The 20,576-nt window shown below is 45.2% G+C and overlaps 1 protein-coding gene across 1 annotated transcript; it reads right to left on the reverse strand.

Moving 5' to 3' along the window:
• Positions 1–6,403: 6,403 nt before the first annotated feature.
• LOC142767438 (uncharacterized) lies at positions 6,404–7,653 on the reverse strand. The gene has a single exon (XM_075869104.1). The coding sequence runs from the start codon at positions 7,619–7,621 to the stop codon at positions 6,452–6,454; it is 1,170 nt and encodes a 389-aa protein (XP_075725219.1). The 5' UTR covers positions 7,622–7,653; the 3' UTR covers positions 6,404–6,451.
• Positions 7,654–20,576: the final 12,923 nt, after the last annotated feature.

A 20,576-nucleotide genomic window follows, 5' to 3' on the forward strand; every position in this document is an offset into this window, starting at 1 on the left:
TTAAGCAGATGTATGTAGCCCCGCCGCGGTGGTCTAGTGGCTAAGGTACTCGGCTGCTGACCCGCAGGGCGCAGGTTCGAATCCCGGCTGCGGCGGCTGCATTTCCGATGGAGGCGGAAATGTTGTAGGCCCGTGTGCTCAGATTTGGGTGCACGTTAAAGAACCCCAGGTGGTCTAAATTTCCGGAGCCCTCCACTACGGCGTCTCTCATAATCATATAGTGGTTTTGGGACGTTAAACCCCACATATCAATCAAGCAGATGTATGTAGCGTTCCAAGCATGAGTTAAACAACAAGAGAAATTTAGGAGCCAGCACCCTATCCGGAGAAGGTGGTGTCCGAATTACCGAAGCCGACGCTCTGGCGAATACCCTCTCTTATGTCAGCGGTAAAGGTAACCAGGCCAAGTGGTGTACAGCCACAAGAAGCCCCAACAAGGGGATCAGTTTGGGGTCGTCCAGAAAATCCACGATGCGGCGACCACCGCATCGCAGGAAAAGCCCGCGGCGCGCTAGTCGAGTTTGCCAGAATTATAAAGTTCCCCCATCCTCTTAAAATGCAAATAAAGAAAATGAGAAGGCCTAAATAAAAAGCTAGACCTTTCAGTTATCCCTTACGACGCATAGAACAAAACAGTATATTCGTTATATATAAAAGAATAGAAAAATTTCGTATATACGCCACTATAATAACATCTTGAGGCAGTTCAAGTTACCTCGTGCTTTCTGAGTTAGTCTTTCCTTCTATTCTGGGTCACACACTGGGTAGACAAACATCTGTTTTACGTTGTCCACGTCGTTCAGAATTCATTAAGCTTTGGTTATCTCTCCAGAACTTAGCAAATCAACAACCCTGCTCATTGATGTGTCACGACCGAAATACTAAGCATGAAATCGACGAAGGAAAAGGGAGAGTGAACAACTTACACTAGCGCCAACTTCTAAACGTAAACTCACGGCACGTTATTTATACATGATGAACGTGACTGAGGGGGCTAATATAACGGCGTAAAACATAAGTTTCTAAAACAAAACGAGCAGAAAAGAAATGCGTTCATTGAATAACACTACTCGCAACTGCTCGTTTTCCTATCACCCTTGCACGTACAAATGTGCTGACCAGCGAACGAGAGAAAGGTCTGAAGCCGCAGAAAATGTCGAGGGGCAAACAGTCGATGCGTTAGGATGAGATTGGGCGCTTAAGCTAACGATTGAGTTTGCGTATATGGTGGCTGATAAGCTGTCTTCTTTGCAATTGCTCTGATAAAGACTCCTTGCGTGTTTATATTTGGTGTTCACCCCTGATTCTCCTCTCCCACTCCTCTTTGCACACACTGACCATAAGCTTTATAGGACAGTTTAGTCGCTGATGAACTTCCTCTCTTGGCAAGCTCTTCAATGAGCGGAAACTTCTGAAATTTTTATATGTGGTCTGCCCCCGTCCCTACCCCTTCATTCTCTAGCTTTATGCGACTTCCTCGTATATTCTCTTACGCACACATATCATGTGATCAAGAATAAAGCAAAGGTGGTGCTCTTCTGGCCTTTTCTCCCACCTATATTTAGACGACTGTGTTTCGCGCGAAGACACGAGGGGACATTCCCGGTACATCCCCTCGTGAAAATCGCGGGAAGATAAACAAGGGTTGAGACAAAAAGGAAGTGATTTATTCGTTCTCGTCCCATGCTCTCGCACAGCTGTAGGTTAATCAATGCAATTTCTTCTTCAATGTGTGTTTACAACCCTTAATTATGTACAGCGAGTAAGGACACCACGAATAAAAAAACATTACGCCTTCTCCCGCTAAAGAAAACGATGTGTACATGCGAATGAGTGGGCTCTAACGCTTACACTGGCGGCAACGTTTACGCAGGCGCACATTGCGGTGTTGTGAAGGAGAGAATACCGGGGAGACACAAAACAGGCATTGATGGTCTGGTGTTTCCTACTGGAACATGCCGATAGCTGCTAACGGGAAATGAGAGACAGAAGGCTTAGGTTGAACAAAAGGCCTACAGTCTACTTTTATTTAACACACACGCTACGAATTTTTATTCCTCAACAACACAGGAGAAATATCCCACTGCCACTACTTTGCATGTCAAGATCCAGGGGGCAGTGAACGGTGATAATAGTTATAGCGCTAGAACAGAACGACGACAAAGAGACAAGGAGGACACGTCGTTCTGTTCTCGCGCCATAACTATTGTCATGTCATACCAACTAGCCCAAACTGCCTTATTTCTAAGGCAGAGAACGGTTGCGCAGCTAGAGCAGTCGGTTTGTTCAATCAATAAACTTGCTAGCAGACGCTGCCTGCGTCGACGTTGTGAGGTAATAGACAGGGGAGCATAGAAGAGGATAGATGGTGAGGGGACGCGCATGCGCATTGCTGGAGTAAACGCCACGGGGAGGAAAGCCTAGCGAAGAGTGAGAGAGAGCGAACGTAGGTTAGCAGATGCTCCCTGCGTCGGCATGGTGAGGTGAGAGAGGGGTGTGGGAGAGGACAGAGAGGTGCGATCACGCATGCGCAGCAAGGGACACACCGCACAATGGATCGAGCTCAGCTCTGGGCTGCTTCGCATCTAAAATAGCATAGCACGAACTAGAAACGCAATGCTAAAAACGCGGACATGCTGATTTCACGGGCCCCTGTCCCGGTTTTCGTGTTTTACAGAGAAAGCTGTTATGAGATCACAGCTCGGGTCACGCGCAGTTGCCCGCCGCCGCCACCACCGCTGGTGTCCGTAACCACATAGCGCGAAATTAGAAAAAAAACTAGCACCAAAGGTTCAGTGAGCTCGAACCCGGGTCTGCTGGGCACCAGACAAGTATTCTACCATTGAGCTACGCTTGTTTTTTTCTTTCTTTATTGCCTGTTTACATACAACATTCACAAACATATATACATCAAACAAAGTAGAAACATGAAACAAAAAAAAGAGGTAAAAAGCATCATATTTAACAGGCTTTTTAAAATTCCTTCATCTGTAGAAGGCTTTCTACTTGATGAAGCCATTCGGGCACCTCTTGTTGAACCTTTTGTGCTTCCACGAACGAACAGACAGATTGAAAGAAATATTGCCTGACCGGACGTGCATTAACATCAGCATGGCGCACCGCCATTCTAGATTGCCATATACCGTGCAGGCCCAGTAACATAACTAGGTCGAAAGGTATTCCTTCTTCATTTGATACTGGTAGAAATCTGATGCCATAGGCATCGAGAGGCAGATCCTTTTTCAAAGTCCTTTGGAGAACATCCCAGAAAAAGACTGCATCCCAGCAGTCCAGGAAAACATGTTCAATTGTTTCCGGCTTTTTGCAGAGAAGGCAATCAACACCCCAAGGAACGAATAAGCCTTTTTCTTGCATCCATGTTTTCACGGGCAAGGTCCCAGTGTGCAACTTAAAGAAAAAGGATTTCGCTCCAGGTGTTACCTCCATTTTTTTAACACGGCTTAAGACATTTTGGCCTGGGCCTACACGGTATAATGCTCTATATAGGGGAACAGGAAGAACTGTTTCTACTAAATCTTTGTATAACTTTTTACGCGAAACCATACTGAGGTATTCCAATGAAAAACGCGTTTTTAGAAAGAGACATGAATCAACAACTTCTTTTAAGAAACCTCTAATACTTGCCTTCATGTGAACAGATGCTACCACGAACTCTGGCAACCGTCTTCCAAGCCTAAGCTGTATAACAGTACGTATGAATGGGTCTCGATTATTTCGGAAAAACATAAACCGATTAACTAACTGACGAAGGTACAAATGACACAGACCAAGTCCTCCAGAGCGAACCCGTCTGAATAAGTTAGTTCTACTTGTTCGCTCCCAAGAAGAACCCCACAAGAAAACAGCAAATATTCGATGAAGCTTCTGTAGATTCACACGTGAACAATGCATTACCTGAAGGACATACCAGAGCTTACTGACTAAAAATACGTTACAAAATGTCGCTCTGGCGAAAATTGATAGCTGGAAACCATTGAGTTGTTCAGCTTTTTCTCGTAGCTCCGCGGCCTGACGCCGCCAGTACGGTTCGCTGTCACAATAATATTCTAATGGCACACCTAAATATCGTACCGGAGTAGTAGTCCATGAAATACCAGCCACAAATTGTGGAGTCACAGGCCATTCGCCGTGCCAGTAACCCAGGCACTTGCTCCAGTTTACCAAACTACCACTTGCATTACAATAAAGGTTCACAATTTTTATAGTTTCAGCGATACTATCATAATCTTTACAAAACACAGCTATATCATCTGCGTATGCCAGTACCCGTACTTCAGCTTCTTGTAGTTTGTACCCCACTATGTTATTGCTTTTCATGATTTTTTGGCAAAATGACTCTATAAAAATTGAAAATAGGAGGGAAGACAAAGGGCAGCCTTGTCGTACAGAACGTCTGACATTAATTCGTTTCCCAAGAACTTTGTTGATGATTAGCCGAGTTTTACATCCAGTATATGCCATTCGAACCGTATCTCGAATTACTTTGCCAACATTGACATATTCTAACAAAAGAAAAAGAATTTCGTGCGGTACTCGATCAAATGCTTTTTCTAAATCTATCTGGATCATCGCGATGTGATCATTTGTGGCATCGCAGCACTCCAATACACTTCGTGCCTTGTGAATGTTTGTGAATATAGTGCGCCTTTTGATCCCACATGTCTGGTGGTCGCCTACAATGTTATTAATCACTGTCTGCAGTCTCCTTGCTAGCACTTTCATCAAAATCTTGTAGTCGATATTTGAGAGACTGATTGGCCTGTACGATTTCACTTCACGTAATTTAACTGCGTCCTCAGTTTTTGGAATTAGAATAGTATGAGATAGCAGAAAAGAAGGTGGCAAAGTCTTTATGTCTAAGGCTTCGTTAAAAACCGCTGCCAGGATCGGTGCTAGTTCGTGTTTGAATTCCTTATAAAATGCGGCTGTTAAGCCATCAGGTCCTGGGGACTTTCCCAAATGGAGGGCAATGATTGCTTTTGTCACTTCCGGTTCAGAAATAGGACATTCTAGGCTGTCTTTCCTGCAGTCCTCAACCTTTGGCATTAATTTTAAAAATTCATTCTTGAATTCATCTACATTTACTTTACATTTATCAAATAAAGTGGTGTAGTACTCGTTGAAAGCATCCTCTATATATCTTTGTTCACTTGTAACGTTACCCATGTATTCAATCTGATGTATAACATTCCGCTGAGCGTTTCGTTTTTCGAGACCAAGCATTCTTTTGGTCGGTTACTCTCCTACGGTCATTTTCTCTGCCCTTGCCCTTATTTGTGCGCCACGATACTTCTCCTCATCAATTTGTTCCAATTTGGTCTTTACTGACCTTATATCATTTGTGAATAAGCCTGGCGTTTTGCTGTCCTCTGCTAGCAGTTCTTTGAGATTTAAACGTAGGGTTCTTTCTTCTTCACTCTTTCCGTGTTTTATTACACATGAGCGTTCTATAGCTATCAACTTTATATTCTGTTTAAATTGTTCCCACTTCACTCCGTATTTTTGGTCTCCACTACCTATGTTTACCGACGCCTCTCGAACACTGTCCATAAATTTTTCATCTTCCAAGAGATTAGAATTCAGCTTCCACGTGTCCCAGTTAAATACTGGTCTACGTCTATTCCTTTTACCTATTACAAATGATACTAAGCAATGATCACTAAATGAAATAGGGAGGACATTGTACTCACTGATAATCGGAATTAAATCCAGTGATACGTAGGCCCTATCTAGGCGCGCATGACTGGAGCCTTGGAAATGCGTATACAGTGTTGGTCCTTTACCAATACACTCTGCAACATCCTCAAGGTCTAAGTCACAAATTAGATTCGTTAACGCGACTGTGCTTGAGTCATTGAAATTGGATGTACTTGTTTTATCATCGGCAGTGATCACACAATTAAAATCTCCCATAAGGATGACTATGCGATCGCATTGACAATAAGTACGAATTTCGTCGAATGTTACACACCGTTCATCAACTTTAAGAGGTGCATATAAACAAATCACTCGCCAATTAAGAGAAAAGAAGGTTAAATCACATACAACAAACCTTCCAGATGAGTCAGACGTGACGTTTTGAACACTGGCACCTAAACTATTCCGCACAAAGATCACACACCCTGCCGACCTACCAACTGCATGACTGACGCTGGCGGTGTAGCGTCCGGTGAAACGTTGCAGTAGGCTCTCGGTGGCGTCCACGCTCTCCACTTTGGTTTCCTGAACTGCAATAATGTCCAGGTCTTGGTCCATGGCTAGTCTGTAGAGCTGAGTCTGTTTCTTCCTGGAAGCCAGTACTCGTACATTGAGCGTCGCTGCTTTCACGAACCCGCTCAGCGACGTGATCGGTGAGCGGGTCCGAGCTGAGAGCCCGGCACGTTCACTTATTGGGCTCTCGTCGTCCAGGGTGGATCCATGTTGTTCACCTTTAGTTTGAGCGGCCATCGTCGCGTTTGAGCGACGACGACCGTTGTCGGGCAGCGTTTCGTTTCTTGCCTCCACTGACCACCTTCCACTGCACTTCCGACTTTACTTGCGTTTCGTCTACTTGAGCACCGTCGTCTGAATCGCGACGGCGTTTTGCAGACGCCGATTCTAATTCCATGTTTAAGGTATCCAGATCACTAGGCAAATCCTCATTTTCGTGTGTTTTGTTCGCCAAAGAGTGCCGTGAAGCCGAGTTTAGAGGAGTCGAAGCAGCGTTGGCCTGGGACGCCGGCGTTTCAGGGCGCGTTGCTTGCAGCTGCGACGCGGCGTGCATCGCAGGCGCAGGACGCGTCTCTTCGCTAGTCGTTGGGGCCGCTTGACTTCCCATCTTCCGTTCGGCGTTCGTGTCCGGGGCTGAAGAAACTTGCTTGCTTTTCCCCAGCACCGGCGTGTCATCCGATGTCGTCTGCTTCTGTGGTGTCGCAGGCAAAGACGCTTGTTCAGATTCCTCCTCATCCATGAGAAGTTCACTCTGTTGAGTCTCTGGTCGTCGCCCTGCAGCTCGTGCGTATGAACGGTTACACTCATCCTGCTCATGACCGAAAGAGTGGCATTCGCTGCACCTTGGGACCTTACAATCGCGTCGCATATGCCCCGTGCTTCGGCACCGCAAGCACAAAGGCGGTCTTCCCGGCACCACGACCAGTGCCGTACTGCTGCCAATACGCACCTGATGGGGCAGTTGATCCACAGAAACGCCATCTCGTAGTTGCATGCGTACTACACGAGTGGTCGATTCAACTCCTTCAAAATCCTCGACTCTCCATCGGTCATCGGTCACCTCCTTGACGTCGCCGTATTCATAGAAGGCACGTCGAATAGCGTCTTTTGTAACATCGAACGCTAGCCAGTGCAATTTCATTTTAACTTCTTGCCGCGTCGGGTCAATGACGAGACATACCCGGTCTTTAACTTTGATAACGCCTGCGTCTGTCAGCGCTTTCTTTGCTTCCACGGTCTTCATGTTCAATAGCCACACGTGCGACATCTGATATGCTCCGATGCCACTTACTTGCTGTATGACGCCTATATCTTTGAGAGGTTTCCTGAAGTCGTCGATGCGGTACGGTCGGCCGCTGACGTCGCAGTGTAGAGCTACTGCTCGACGCATCGCTTCACCTGATGGCAACGAAGGCAGAATAATCCTGTAGTCCTTTGGAACGAGAGGAGACACTGTACCGCGGCCGGCGTCGGCCGCTGTCGCTGCTCGGGATGAGCTTTCCATCCTGCGTCTGCACCAACCGGCGTCCAGAAGCAGAATGATTGAGCTACACTTGTGATTCTGACTTCTTCACAAACTTGCCTTAGGCAGCCTTGATGTCGGGAAAGCAATCGCGTAATACGACTTATAAAGCGTTTTAAAACAGCGTTAGTCGAGAAAATTCGGATTTTTGGTCTTCACATCACATCATCTTTGAATCTCAGGGACCCAATAGCAAGCCTCCGATGCACCAGCAAACAGGTGAGCCGTCTAATACGGCGGCTATCTACCCAGTGCGGCGGCTTCTGCGAGACCCAGTCCATGCGGTTGACCTATACGTTTGTGACCAGTCCCGTCCGGTACGCCTCGCCTTACCTTCTCCTGCGTCATCACCACGAGCACCAGCTGGACGTGCTCTTTCGTTCAGTATTCAAACGGGCACTCGACCTTCCCATCACTACCTCCAACAGCCATTCACGACACTGGGGGTACATAACTACTTTGCAGAGCAGTGGGAAGCTCATCGCGTTAAGCAAATTAATCCTCTGTAACAGACGCCCTCACGGCGACGTGTACTACACAGGCTCAGCCTCAATGCGATCTCTGACCAAGACACTCCGACGCCCATACCGGAAATCTGGTGGCAAAAACTATCGGTGGAACCACTTCCCCGCAACATGAACCACGAGCTACATCCCGGCAGTAGACTAGCACGTTTCGCGGCTCTTCGGGCACGACACTCCTACCGCCCTGGTGTTTTCTACGCACACGACTCGGGCCTTTCCTTTTCAAAGCACTTCATGGCCATCATAATCACAGAGGGAAAGCACGTTGATGGTCTCTCCTTTAGAGCCAACACTCTGAAGCAAGCTGAGGAGGTTGCCATTGCTTTGACCGCCTCGCATCCCACCTCACGCATCATCCTGATGGACTCGCGCTCAGCCTGTTCCCAATACCTTCAGGGTTCCATCGACCCGCTGGCAGCTCACCTACTTCGGGCAGCCTCTTGGCGCTTTAACCCTCAACCCATTCGTATCGTGTGGACCCCAGGCCACTCAGGCCTGCCCGGAAATGAGGCGGTGAATGCCGCTGCCCACGTTTCTCTCATCCGGGCCGTTGCCCCTTCATGTCCCGAGTCGGAATCTGGCAATAAGAATCTGACGCGCTTTCGTGAAATCCTCACCTATTAACGGGTTTCGCGCCGCCTGTACCCAGACCCCGCAAGTGGTCTGAAGAAAGTGGACGAGCGAATACTACGCCGCCTCTAGACGAATACCTATCTTTGTAAGGTGGTCACCAAGCATTTTTTTTGCCGGAAATCAGGGGCACCTGCTCGACCTGCCAGGTCCTGGCCGACAACAACCACGGCGTCGCTTCATGCCCTACTAACCCCCATCCTTTTTCAACCCCTTTCCCCATCCCATCTAGAGAGGCTTGGGAGGAGTACCTGCTCGGCTGCTCGACCTTGGAGGCTCAGAACTCCTTGGTGAAGCGCGCTCGAGCAGCGGTCAACTCCATTGGCATCCCGGAATAGGGTCTTGCCACTCAATCATGCAATATACCGCGACTCTCTGGTAGATTTTCTGGAATAAAATATTTCTACCACAAGCCCCACCACCACAACCACAAAGCACCACGCTTGAGTGGTGCGACTATGGTGACCCGCGCGCCATTTCATAATATAATTGTTGGATTCCTTCGTAGTGGACTAGTGGTGAGTAGTGAGATCAACCCAATGACTAGGCGCATGCCAGTTTACGATACTACACGAGTTGCCGCAGATCCCGGATACGAAAGGCTCGACGGAGATCAGCTTCGCAGTTGAAAAGTAAGCGCTGAAAGGAGTGACTGATAGATGTTTATGTCAATGTCACTAGCCAGTCCAATGTACCGCTAACGATGCAGTCTACAGCATAGGAGTTCACAAGGTTTTTACACCGAAACGCGAGCTGGAGGGAAGATGGGGGATCCTCTTTCACCGAGGCCCGTACAATCAGAATGCAATGCAGACAGAAGGCGATGAGTAGAGGAGTGCCTAGACTCCTGCATCTCATGTGCTCATGCCTATGGCTTCCATACACACTACCGTTAACGAATCATACAGCCGTGACACAAATATATCAGTGAATGAACCATCGACAGTGTAGAAAACTACCTATACTACTAGTATTGATAAACTATAGGTAATATTGCTATCAATAAACTATTGATAGTGCTCCGAGTAGATGTTTAGGCATAACGCCTAAACCGACACATCGAACATTTGGCAGTTGCGCAAACATGCACGAACTATGGTCTTCGAACACTTTTTTGCTGTACTCGCTCAATGCTAAAAAAATAAACACTCTACGACTAATCATGCATTAAATTCCTGAAAAGGTATTATGTCAACTAGTTTGAATGTTAGCCTTGAACTTTGTGTTTCTTAAAAATATGTGTTTTTTGCTCATTCTTACCAGTTTGCTCAGTGTTTTTCTGTTTTATTTTTGTGGAAAGTGACTTAGTGGGAATGCTAGTCATATTGCTGCTGTTATTGTACGGGGAGGTGGAACCAGTCAAGCTTTTTATCCCGCCATTCTTCCTGTGCATACATGATCTGTAATTATGTGGCAATGAACTTCTACATTCTGTTGTTAGTCGGTAATGTTGCGAACAACTGAATCATCTGCTGCGAAGAACTGGTCCCAACAACTGAACCCTAACAACTGAACCATCTGTAAGCATTTTTACAACTTAAATTGAAAGCGAAATGCTTGCCTCACAAATCGCACTACCCAATTACATCAATATACCCCATAGACGAGTCTGTGTTTTATCATTATTAGAGAGTTCTTCTTTTTTATGATCGTAATATTTTACTGACATGCTCTACGAATAATTTATTCTTCATAAAATTGTTTGATTAATTGTTTCCATATTATTGCGTAGTTCTTCACATCAGGCCATACAAATGCATACCATAAATTTTTGTAGGTTCTTTTAGCGGTAGTCTAGTCCGTAATCTCGTTGTTACAAAAATCGTTTGAATGTGTGTTCTTAAATTGGCACGGTGTATTGTGTTGTTTTCACGTCATTTTGTAATTTGAGTCTGTGATTTTAGCTGTTGTGATTTTGTGTTAGGAAATGTAAGTTTTTATATGCTCTCCCAGCTATATTTCTTACTATAATTGGCAGCATTGTCAAATTAATAAATAATTAATTAACTAATAATTAATTAACAACTTTTCAGAAGTCAAAGATGAACAGATAAACTTAATTAGGGCGTGTCAGGGAAACATTCGGACGAAAGGACGTGAGCACGTGAAGTCTTTTGCCCTTCAGCCTGCTCCATCGGCTCCACAATTTACCAAACACTTGAAGAGGGAATTACATGATGCAATGAGTTCACGTGGTTGATTGCATGCTCTAAATAGTAGTCTCTAACAAACTATCAATCAGCGCTGTTGCATGTTTTCAACCATGCATACTTTTATACTTACTGAAATATTAATAGTATCGACAGCTCTAACGATAGTTCTGCATCAATATCACATGTAGTCAACCTAACATGACAGAAAATGCATACGGAAGGATGCACTCTTGGCTCCGTTAACACACATTCGGCGAAATATGAAAATATAAAAATAGAGAAATATTGACATATAGAAAGACTCTTGGCATATCGCGTGGCCAATATCGCATAATTACACGCTATATATTCATACCTTTCGGCATGTGAAAAAGAACTGTCGAACACCCGAGCGTGCCCCCCCCCCCCCAACCACCAGCTAAATATAAGTACACATGACTATATACGTACTATGAACCTTACGTAAAGGCTGAATTCTAATGTGATCCATAAAGAATGCCTTCCCAAATGGGATGTTTCCTCATTAAGTTTTGTAACACTGCAGCGTGACCTTTATTTGCTTGGTTATTTTGTTTAGTTCTTGCTTTTTTTCTGTTCGTAAGGATATGTTTGTTTGCTGCTTAGTCGTGATTTCCTGAGCGCTGTTGGCTGGCCAGGTCAGTGCAAGTCGTGTCCACGTCACTGCAGCGTCACTGGACGCGACCACAAAGAAAATTAAACGATAACACGCCTCAGGCACACGTGACTTCCCGCTTTGTCGAGACACGCAGCGCGTACATACATAAGTGAGGTTTCGCGCGTTTAGCGTTTCTGAATATTTTCCCTCCCAAAGGCAATTTTGCTGTACATCGCCCACGGCACGCTTTACTGTTCTCGCTTGGCTTAAAGGTTTGGAAAAGAGGGAACACCGAGCTCTCGTGTTTTAGCTGCCGGCATGGTGCTGCCGGTACACGTGAGCCAGTGTCCTGGCCGCGTGTATAAACACAGTGCTAATCGATGGGCTCCTCCTCCCCTCCTTCTTGTACATTTCAGTCTTCCATGCAGCGAGCTATAGGGGGCTCGGACGCATGCTCTTTCAGGCGAGACACTGAAGTGGCATAGAGTCACGATTTAAACATATTATCCAGCTGCGGATTTTCCGAAAATAGATTATGATGACGACGGCAGTGGTGATGACGATGATGAGAAATAAAAGGATTGCAAATGCTGTCAATGAACAATCAGTGACAATAAATGCGGCATATTTTAATATATCACATGCTGAAGTAACATGATGTGAAAAAAAAACGTGACACGGGAAAGCACCGTGCCAAGAAAAAAAAGTCAAAGCATATCCATGGAGTGAATGTTGAAGAGTGGGGCGACATGCGCCCATACGTCAAATCGCGTTCGAGAATGCAGACGGAGCGCGGGTAACACCGACGAGAGGCAAGCCAAGGAAGCCGAGCGCAAGCATATTCAACGCACCCGCCGCTCTGCTTCATCTTTGCCCCACCAACGATCTACCACGTACGGCGACGATCCACAGACAAATAGGCTCTAGTTCCCCGCGCACTCAGGAAAAGCGCGCGCAGCAGCCAATCGGAGAGCAATGGTACAGCGCTATCTAGAATATCTTCGCTCAACTGCAATTTGTATTCACTCTTATGAGACACCGCCGTCTAATATACCATTCGGAAAGACCGCCTTCTTTTTTTTTTCTCATCTCTTCTTCTCTCGGCTACGCATGACAAGGTAAAACTAAGAGGAGTTTCGCCCCTTAAAAAATGCCCTTACCTCCCCAAAGATAATCGTGACAAAATGCGAATGCTTGCGTAGCGTTCATAATGGCGTTCGAGAGGACCCAGTTTGAGAAGAAGAATGTTTTATTGTTTTTCTTACACCATGCAGCCAATTGCGCCGTTTGCAAAACGTGGAGTTTTTCTGTCGTGGGAAACGTGCCAGCTCTAGTAACTAGCGTGCACGGTTAAAAAGCGCGCGAGCCCGCAGCTATTGCTGACAGCTGCCGACGCCGCAGCGTCATATGATGGGGGCTCCGGTTGCTACGGACGCACGCTCCCAGCTGTCGCTATGGGAGAAGGCGGTGAACGGATCTCGACCGATGCCTGACATAGCCCGACTATGAAATTCATTCGCATTTAAAAAAATTGGCAGATCCCACGTACAGCGGGTATCGATTATATGCGAAGCAGGAAGAGGAGAGGGTGAAGAGGTAGGTGTTGGTGGAGTAGAAGTTTTTATGTCCAAAACAGGAAGTGAGGAAGGAGGCTAGGAAGTAAACAAGCAAAGAAAAAGAAAACAAGAAAAGAAGAAAACAAAACAAGCAAGTAATGGTCCAAGAAAGCGACAAGGACGGAGGCATGGAATGAAGCAAGAAAAGAAAAAAAAAACGCCTGGCCTGCGTGGAAGGTGCAGCACAGTCCCAGCGAAAGCTAGAAGAGCGGCTTTTCAGAGCATTTTCTAAGCACTCAGCGTGTAACTGCTGCAAGCACCCTTGCTTGATGCACACTAAATCGTTAATAATAAAACTTTTTAGGCAGTTAGCCAGCATTCGCTATAGTATTTTTCGTCATTCATCTGAGAAGCGTGCTGTACGCTCAATTATTGCGAGGAATTTTGTACCAATATATAGTTCATGCATTGGGTGACGACGAGGAGGAATGATGCATAAACTGGGTACGCGCCACAATTAATCGCTCAACAAAAACAAGCTTTTTTAATGAGTTGGAGACCTAGATGACCGTTCATCAAGAGTATTTCTTCTAGGCGTTTTTCTCGAGGCCGCTTCGCCTGCCTTCTCATTGTTGCTGGTGCCAGCTGTCTTTGGCGCAATCGCTGTGAGCCTGTACAGCAGGTCGTACCTGTCGCTCTCTCTTCACTATTTTGGAGCGACAATACAAAGAAATACTATGTGTTTTGTCGGATGAACTCTTTTTTTTTTTTGGGTGAGGAGGAATTCCTTCGACACTGGTCTTGCCTTTTTGTGTTCATCTGCGACAGACGTGTAAAGCTTGTTTACAGGCCTGCCTAGTTTTGGTAGGTTAATGCTTGTTTATTGCTCGAACAAATACTTTGTAAATACTATATAAATACCTAACATATAGATCTTTCATTTCATATCATAAAAAATACAACACAGTCACTTTCCCTCCTGATGCTGCGCATAACGTCGATTCCCATGGTACGTGGGATCTGCCAAATTTCTTTAGTTACAAAAAAATGAGAGCTGGCACCAAGCGAGAAGTCCTCGGATCAAATGAATTGAAGTTCAAGAATCCGAGATTGAGTTAATAATTTGACACCCTAACAAGAATTAAAAAAGACACGAGCTTCATTTTTGTTGAATGAACGGGTCTGGAGTCAATAGCAAATGATTACACTATAGAGAACCACGTCCTGGTTACGTAAGTCATTACATATAGCGCTTAAGATTAGATCTCGCATGCTGAGATATCTACACATGATTGGACTAAAAAAATACATTTAGAACTGCACACGAAGAGCGTCTGGCGACAAGGTCGGTGCATTTTTTAACAGGACAAATTCAAGAAAACAATTTTATGTTGAATTATTAACGTGACCCCTCGGAGAAGAATATATTGAACACGAGTGCAACTTCGTTGCACATAATTGGTTCTGAATTTATGGCAATATCAGAGTGAATAAAAAAAATGCCTCCGTATCTGCATGTTTCACTGCAAATGTCGTCGATAGACGACAGTCATGCGTGTGGAGAGATTGAACAAATGCATTTCATATTCTGCGCGAGAAAATTGCTGAATTGTATTCTGGAAGCGCTGCTTTAGGGAGTCTCGATCAGTGCAGCGAAGGCGAACGAGCGCATCGAGGCACTTTAGACACGAGTTATCTTCAAAACAAAGATAACTCGCCTGTCTCGGAGGCGAGAAGGAGTAGAACGCAAAGCGTCGGGCAGGTGCCACCACCGTGTCGTCTTAGCTACTTTAGTCTTAGCAAAACGCTGGAAACACTTGCCTCTTTGAGCATCGCGTTGCACTGTCAGCGCAGCATGGTAAACACTACAATTCTTCGAATTACTTATGTGTGCTGTCTCTAGTATAAAAATAGACGTGCAAAACATCGACGCGTTGTTATGGCGCCTCATATTTGCGCAATAATTGCTTTTGAATTGATACCCGCTGAAGTATGAACACTGAAACTTGAGCATTATTGGTGGACGCTGCCGAAGCGCTTGGCCGTTTGAAGTATCGTTTGATGCCATTAGGGGAATCGTTAGAGGAAAGAGACAGACAGATGAAAATTTTGGCGTCGAAGGTCCCCAAGAAACACTATCGTCTTTAAAATCACAGCATATCTGCGAACTGAAAGATTATGAGTAGGCCGAAGCGCCCGTAAGTCCATCCGCGCTTCCACCGGTCCGTTCGTTCTTGCTTCCGTCCATCCACGCGTCCGTCCATGCGATCATACGGGCTTTCATCCATCCCTGCATCTGTCCGTGAATCTGTCGATCCATCCACCTGCTTGTCTGTCTATACATGCATCCATCCGTTCATCCATCTTGTGAACACTCCAAGCCTCGCCATCTCGCATACTTTCGCTTTATTTACATCATGTAATAGATTGGACCACTGACTAGCCACACAGGCTAATGGTCCAAATACTTTTGTAACCATGTTTTTGTATTACGTTGATTGAATAAACACTGATGATGATGATATAGAAGTATTGCCATCCAGCGGATATTCCAAGAACAAAGTGAGAAGCGGCTACGTATAACTACTATGACTACTAACTTCACCTCCGCCTCTTCCTCCTCCTCCTCCTCCTCCTCCTCCTCCTACTACTACTACTACTACTACTACTACTACTACTACTACTACTACTACTACTACTACTACTACATAGATCGTGGACGCACAAACCACGACATAAGGAGGTTCGCCCCTAAAATCACCAGATCCTATATCTTGTAGGAATTGCTTTGATGCGAAGCAGATGGCGAGTAATTTTCTATGCTCAATGGTTTAAATATGAGTCAAGCGGTTTGAGGTGAATCAAAGAGTTTCAGTAAGTGCAGTAGCCATGTGCACTTCGTGGGCTTACTAGGCACGCCGATTACACTGGCGCCTAAAAGGTAACATTTACAGTGTGAACTAACGTCAACAGTCGTTTACATGTTACAACAAATATGTCAGTATTGTCAAAACTCAAATAGATAGATAGATAGATAGATAGATAGATAGATAGATAGATAGATAGATAGATAGATAGATAGATAGATAGATAGATAGATAGATAGATAGATAGATAGATAGATAGATAGATAGATAGATAGATAGATAGATAGATATAGATAGATAGATAGATAGATAGATAGATAGATAGATAGATAGATAGATAGATAGATAGATAGATAGATAGATAGATAGATAGATAGATAGATAGATAGACCAAAAGTGCTTGCAGTATGAGAAGAAATGCTTTGCATTTGAAAAGCTTCCCACATTGAGGACTGAACGCCCCACACCTTGGCCCGTGATGATAAGCAGCTGGTGCTCTACCGAGGGAGCGATGGAGGCACATTTAAAGAACCGTAGAAACACGCCTTACATATCTCAGACATTCTTTTTCGCACGGTGCTCTTTGTTGGTGATCGGGATGGTGCCGTCATCTGTGAGCGGTGACGACAAGTAATGTAGCATGACACTGACAAGCACCCTTGCAGAAAGCTGAGAAAGCTTCGTCCACGACTAAGTGGTCTAGATTCCGTCCAGGCTCACACTCTCACATGTCTTGGTTGAAATGTGTCGATAGCAGAAAAAAAAAATGCTGGTCACGCAAGCACCAAGGAAGTCGCCCTATGCGCATTTAGATGTTTGCCTTTTGCTTCGTATTGGTGCGTGATGGCTTGTTGTCGGAGTAGTGCAGCTTTCGCATACACCAACGGCCATTCGCCGGTGATCATAAAACTGTTGCAGTGAGCGGAAAGGAAGCGATGTCAACGGGGGAATCATTCCTCGGAGGAGCGAGACAGAGGTCAGCGGCGGGATGTAGAACACGTGCTCGCGTTCGCGGCTCGAGCCACGAACCTCTGCATACCTCCCGTGTAGCTCAAGCACAGTGTTGTAATGCATTCATGAGCACAAGCGTAAGCTTCGCCATTACTCGGGAGCTCTTTTCATGCCTTTTCTCTCTTTCACTAACGATGCTTTGAAGAAGTGCATAAGAAGTACTAATGGTTATTATGTGCTCGTTGATGTCATCTCTAGCGCACCGTTAACGATACGCTGTGTCCAGGTCTGTTAACAAGCTCAGCAGCCCGAAAGCGTAAGTCCTAATCATGGATGTTAATCGTCCCAATAATAATGTGCCACTAGGAAGCAACGTGAATGTGTCCACATCAAACAATGACATAACTACCAAAAACCAATAGATGTTTTAGAAACTCTCATAATCACTGCACAATGAGCACTACTTCTTCGAAAAAGAGTTTTCTCTTCCCTGTCACACCGATTCCTATGACCTAGGGATCTGTCACGCTTTTACGCAAACCAACAAACAATGCACTTATCTGAAAAAGTCGCCTTTTTAATAAGAGATAGCAGGAAACAAGCAAGCAATATCACACAAGAACAGACTCACCAAATTGCTTTACACTTGCAAAACGAATGCCTCTGAAACCAAGCATAGTGCATTTCTTGGGCGAGATGCTTTCGGTTTGAAGAATGCTAAATGAATTTATTAATGCAACATGTAGCTTAAACAAGATTTAACATGAAAAGCCATGAGAGGGACTTTAATTCAATGATTCTGTTTGACGTTCATGAGACATTGTTAACCAACATAGAGAAAGAGCCGCTTGTATAACGGCACAAAGTCAACAAATCCTGATTACTTTCCTGAGCTTTCCTTTCTTTTAATATTTAACGTTCCCTCAAGCAACATAGCAAGTACCCACTTTGCCTCGGGTGTGTTCAGTCGAGCTTAGCAATATTATTAGGCTGGTCACAATAATCAAGCATGCCTGTTCGCGACAGTGATATCTATACAAAATTTCAACTGCAAGAAACGCTCATGGACACAGAGTGACAAATCTGAGGACGCTGCGAGACGAGTAAACGTAAACACTTCGGAAGAAAGATGGGAAGCTTGAATTCGCATATGAGTGGGCAAAGGTTATTAACTATTCGTTGAAAGCCGGAGAAGAGCGGCCCAATAGGCTTTATATAATGCCGCGAATGGGCGCGCTTCACGGGCCGCTAAACCCACGCTTCGAATTAGGAAAGCGTGTAAACAGAGTCAACAAAAAAAAAATACGAAAGTTGAGAAGAGGTTAACGCTACAGCAAAAACATTCACAGCACGTGCCCCATTCAGGCAGTCAATCGTCCCAATCATTCGAAAACCGTACGGAACAGTTTAGAAACAAAAACAACGTTTTCGAGAAGGTAGATAACGTCACGAAATCGTGACGTCGACGAAGGGGACTAGACAGTATTTTGAAGAATAGTCTATTCATTAGGCTGAACTTGTGGCCACGTAAAAGAAAAGTGAGATTACAGCGAGACACTGTCACTGATAGCGGCGAACAGAGCGTCGGCCGTCGATCAACTGTCAAGTGGCGAAGCGTATCGGTGTTTATACCCTTGCCATCTAAAGTTGTAGCGTAATTTCTAGCGGTGACGTAGTTTCCAAAAAAGTCGAAAACGATCTACTTACAGCCTCGAAGCTTCTCAAGCATCGTAGGCGTGGTTTGCGCTGGACGTAGTGTAACGGGGCGATAACAAAGCTTGAGAAACGAACGTAGCAATATCACATTTTATTAACACCGTACACCACTTTCTTTTTTTTTTCTCTCTGTGGGGCATGGCAAATGTCGCGAAGTTTCCATGACGTAAGGTAACACTAGTAAGCAAAGAATAAAAAAGAAAGAGAACCGAATATCTTGCAGTTTGTTTTGCACCATTGCGATTATGTTGTTGTAGTGGGCGACCCATTAATATTGGATTTAGCAGACGATATGCTAGGGATGTAGCAATTTTTTTTTGGTACATAAGCTTTTACTTCTCAATGAAATTAAAGAGACCGCGAAAGGGCGATGGCGAAAATATTAGTAGGGAGGCCGTTGCAATTGAGCGAGAGAGAGTGAGAAAGACGAGTCTAATGTAAGAAAAAGTGGGGAGAGAGAGAAACAACTTTAGTACAGTAAATAGTGTGCTGTAGCGTACGTGCTGTGTATTGGGCACAATTACTGCGGTCCACGGACTCAATAGATATGACAGCCATTGGGGCCTCGTTCACAGGTCAGCTTGAGAGGCTCATCATAGCCTGCCATGCCGCAACTAAAATGCGTGGCTCATAAGAAAGAAGGAAAGGGCAAAATGCGGCAATTGTAAAATGCTAAAGTGCATCCTACGGCTATAGTGACGTGCCTCTAATAATCAAAGCTGTTGTGACTTCCTTTTCTTCGTCCCTCGCAACAGAAGACCAACCATCATCTTTATTCGCAAGTTACTGTGCCGCCGCTCCGCGGCCGCCAGCGTAATCTTTTCAAAGAGTATTGGAGTAGCGGTGGCGCAGCGGCGTTCATAAAATGTGCATGCACTGTACGTCTTGGCTGGCGTTGGGCGTTCACTAGAGCGTTTCTGTTGTAGTTACTGGAGGCACAGAGGTCACTGCAGTCGTTGCGCAGTCTTCGTTTGCGAAAAGGGTGCGTTTTTTTGGACACAGCGAAGTAACAACTGAAACACTTATTCGTGTTCATTTGTACCTGTGAGTACGTTTCGTGCCTCATTTTTGCTTGAGAAACGTGGGGCACGTTTTGATCTTCTTGCCATTTGTAACTGACCTTCTGATTTGTCGCTATCGTGTTCATTGCTTCGCCTTTGCAGCAAAGTTGTGATGTTTTTCGAAAATGCGTCAAAAATATCAGCTACAGACCTTCACGCCACAAGAAGTGATGTTTGGAATTCAGGACCTCTTCAAGACATCGTATCTGAGTTTCTGAAGCGTAGAAGTCACGCATATTATGCGACTGCAAAAAGGGTAAAGCCATCGCAAAGCAAAAAAAAAAAAAAACAGTGAAGGCCGCACATGTGCTCAGCGATTCCGACCTTAACCGATACTCTCTGTGGGCGCCATATTGAAACACCCTGTGCGCCCCCTATAGGCGATGAAACTTGAGAATCACGAGCTGATGCGTGACCTCGTGGCAGTGCCGGCAGACTTCTTGTTTTCTTTTGTTTTCAGTTACCATAAAGCTTTCATCCTGCAAGAGGTGGTCCTTGCTCACTGTTAACCACGCCGCCGTTCGAAGGATATTGATGTCCAATAGGATGCATTGAAGGCAATGAAAGCCCCGCTTAACGACCTAGGGCCGACAGGTCGATGACTTTACGTGTAGCCTTTATCTTCAACCCCACGTGGGCTTGTGATTCTCTCCTTCGCTTTCTTTTGTGTCTCTTCCCACTCAGTTATTCCTTTCTTCAACGCTGGATAGCAAATTTGATGTACGGATAGTTAACTACCTCGAAATTTT

Source organism: Rhipicephalus microplus, chromosome 7 (assembly GCF_043290135.1).
Source record: "Rhipicephalus microplus isolate Deutch F79 chromosome 7, USDA_Rmic, whole genome shotgun sequence".
Taxonomy (NCBI): domain Eukaryota; kingdom Metazoa; phylum Arthropoda; class Arachnida; order Ixodida; family Ixodidae; genus Rhipicephalus; species Rhipicephalus microplus.

Excerpts from the sequence above, each read along its gene's own strand:
- LOC142767438 (XM_075869104.1), bottom strand. The coding sequence starts at position 7,621 with ATGCGTCGAGCAGTAGCTCTACACTGCGACGTCAGCGGCCGACCGTAC.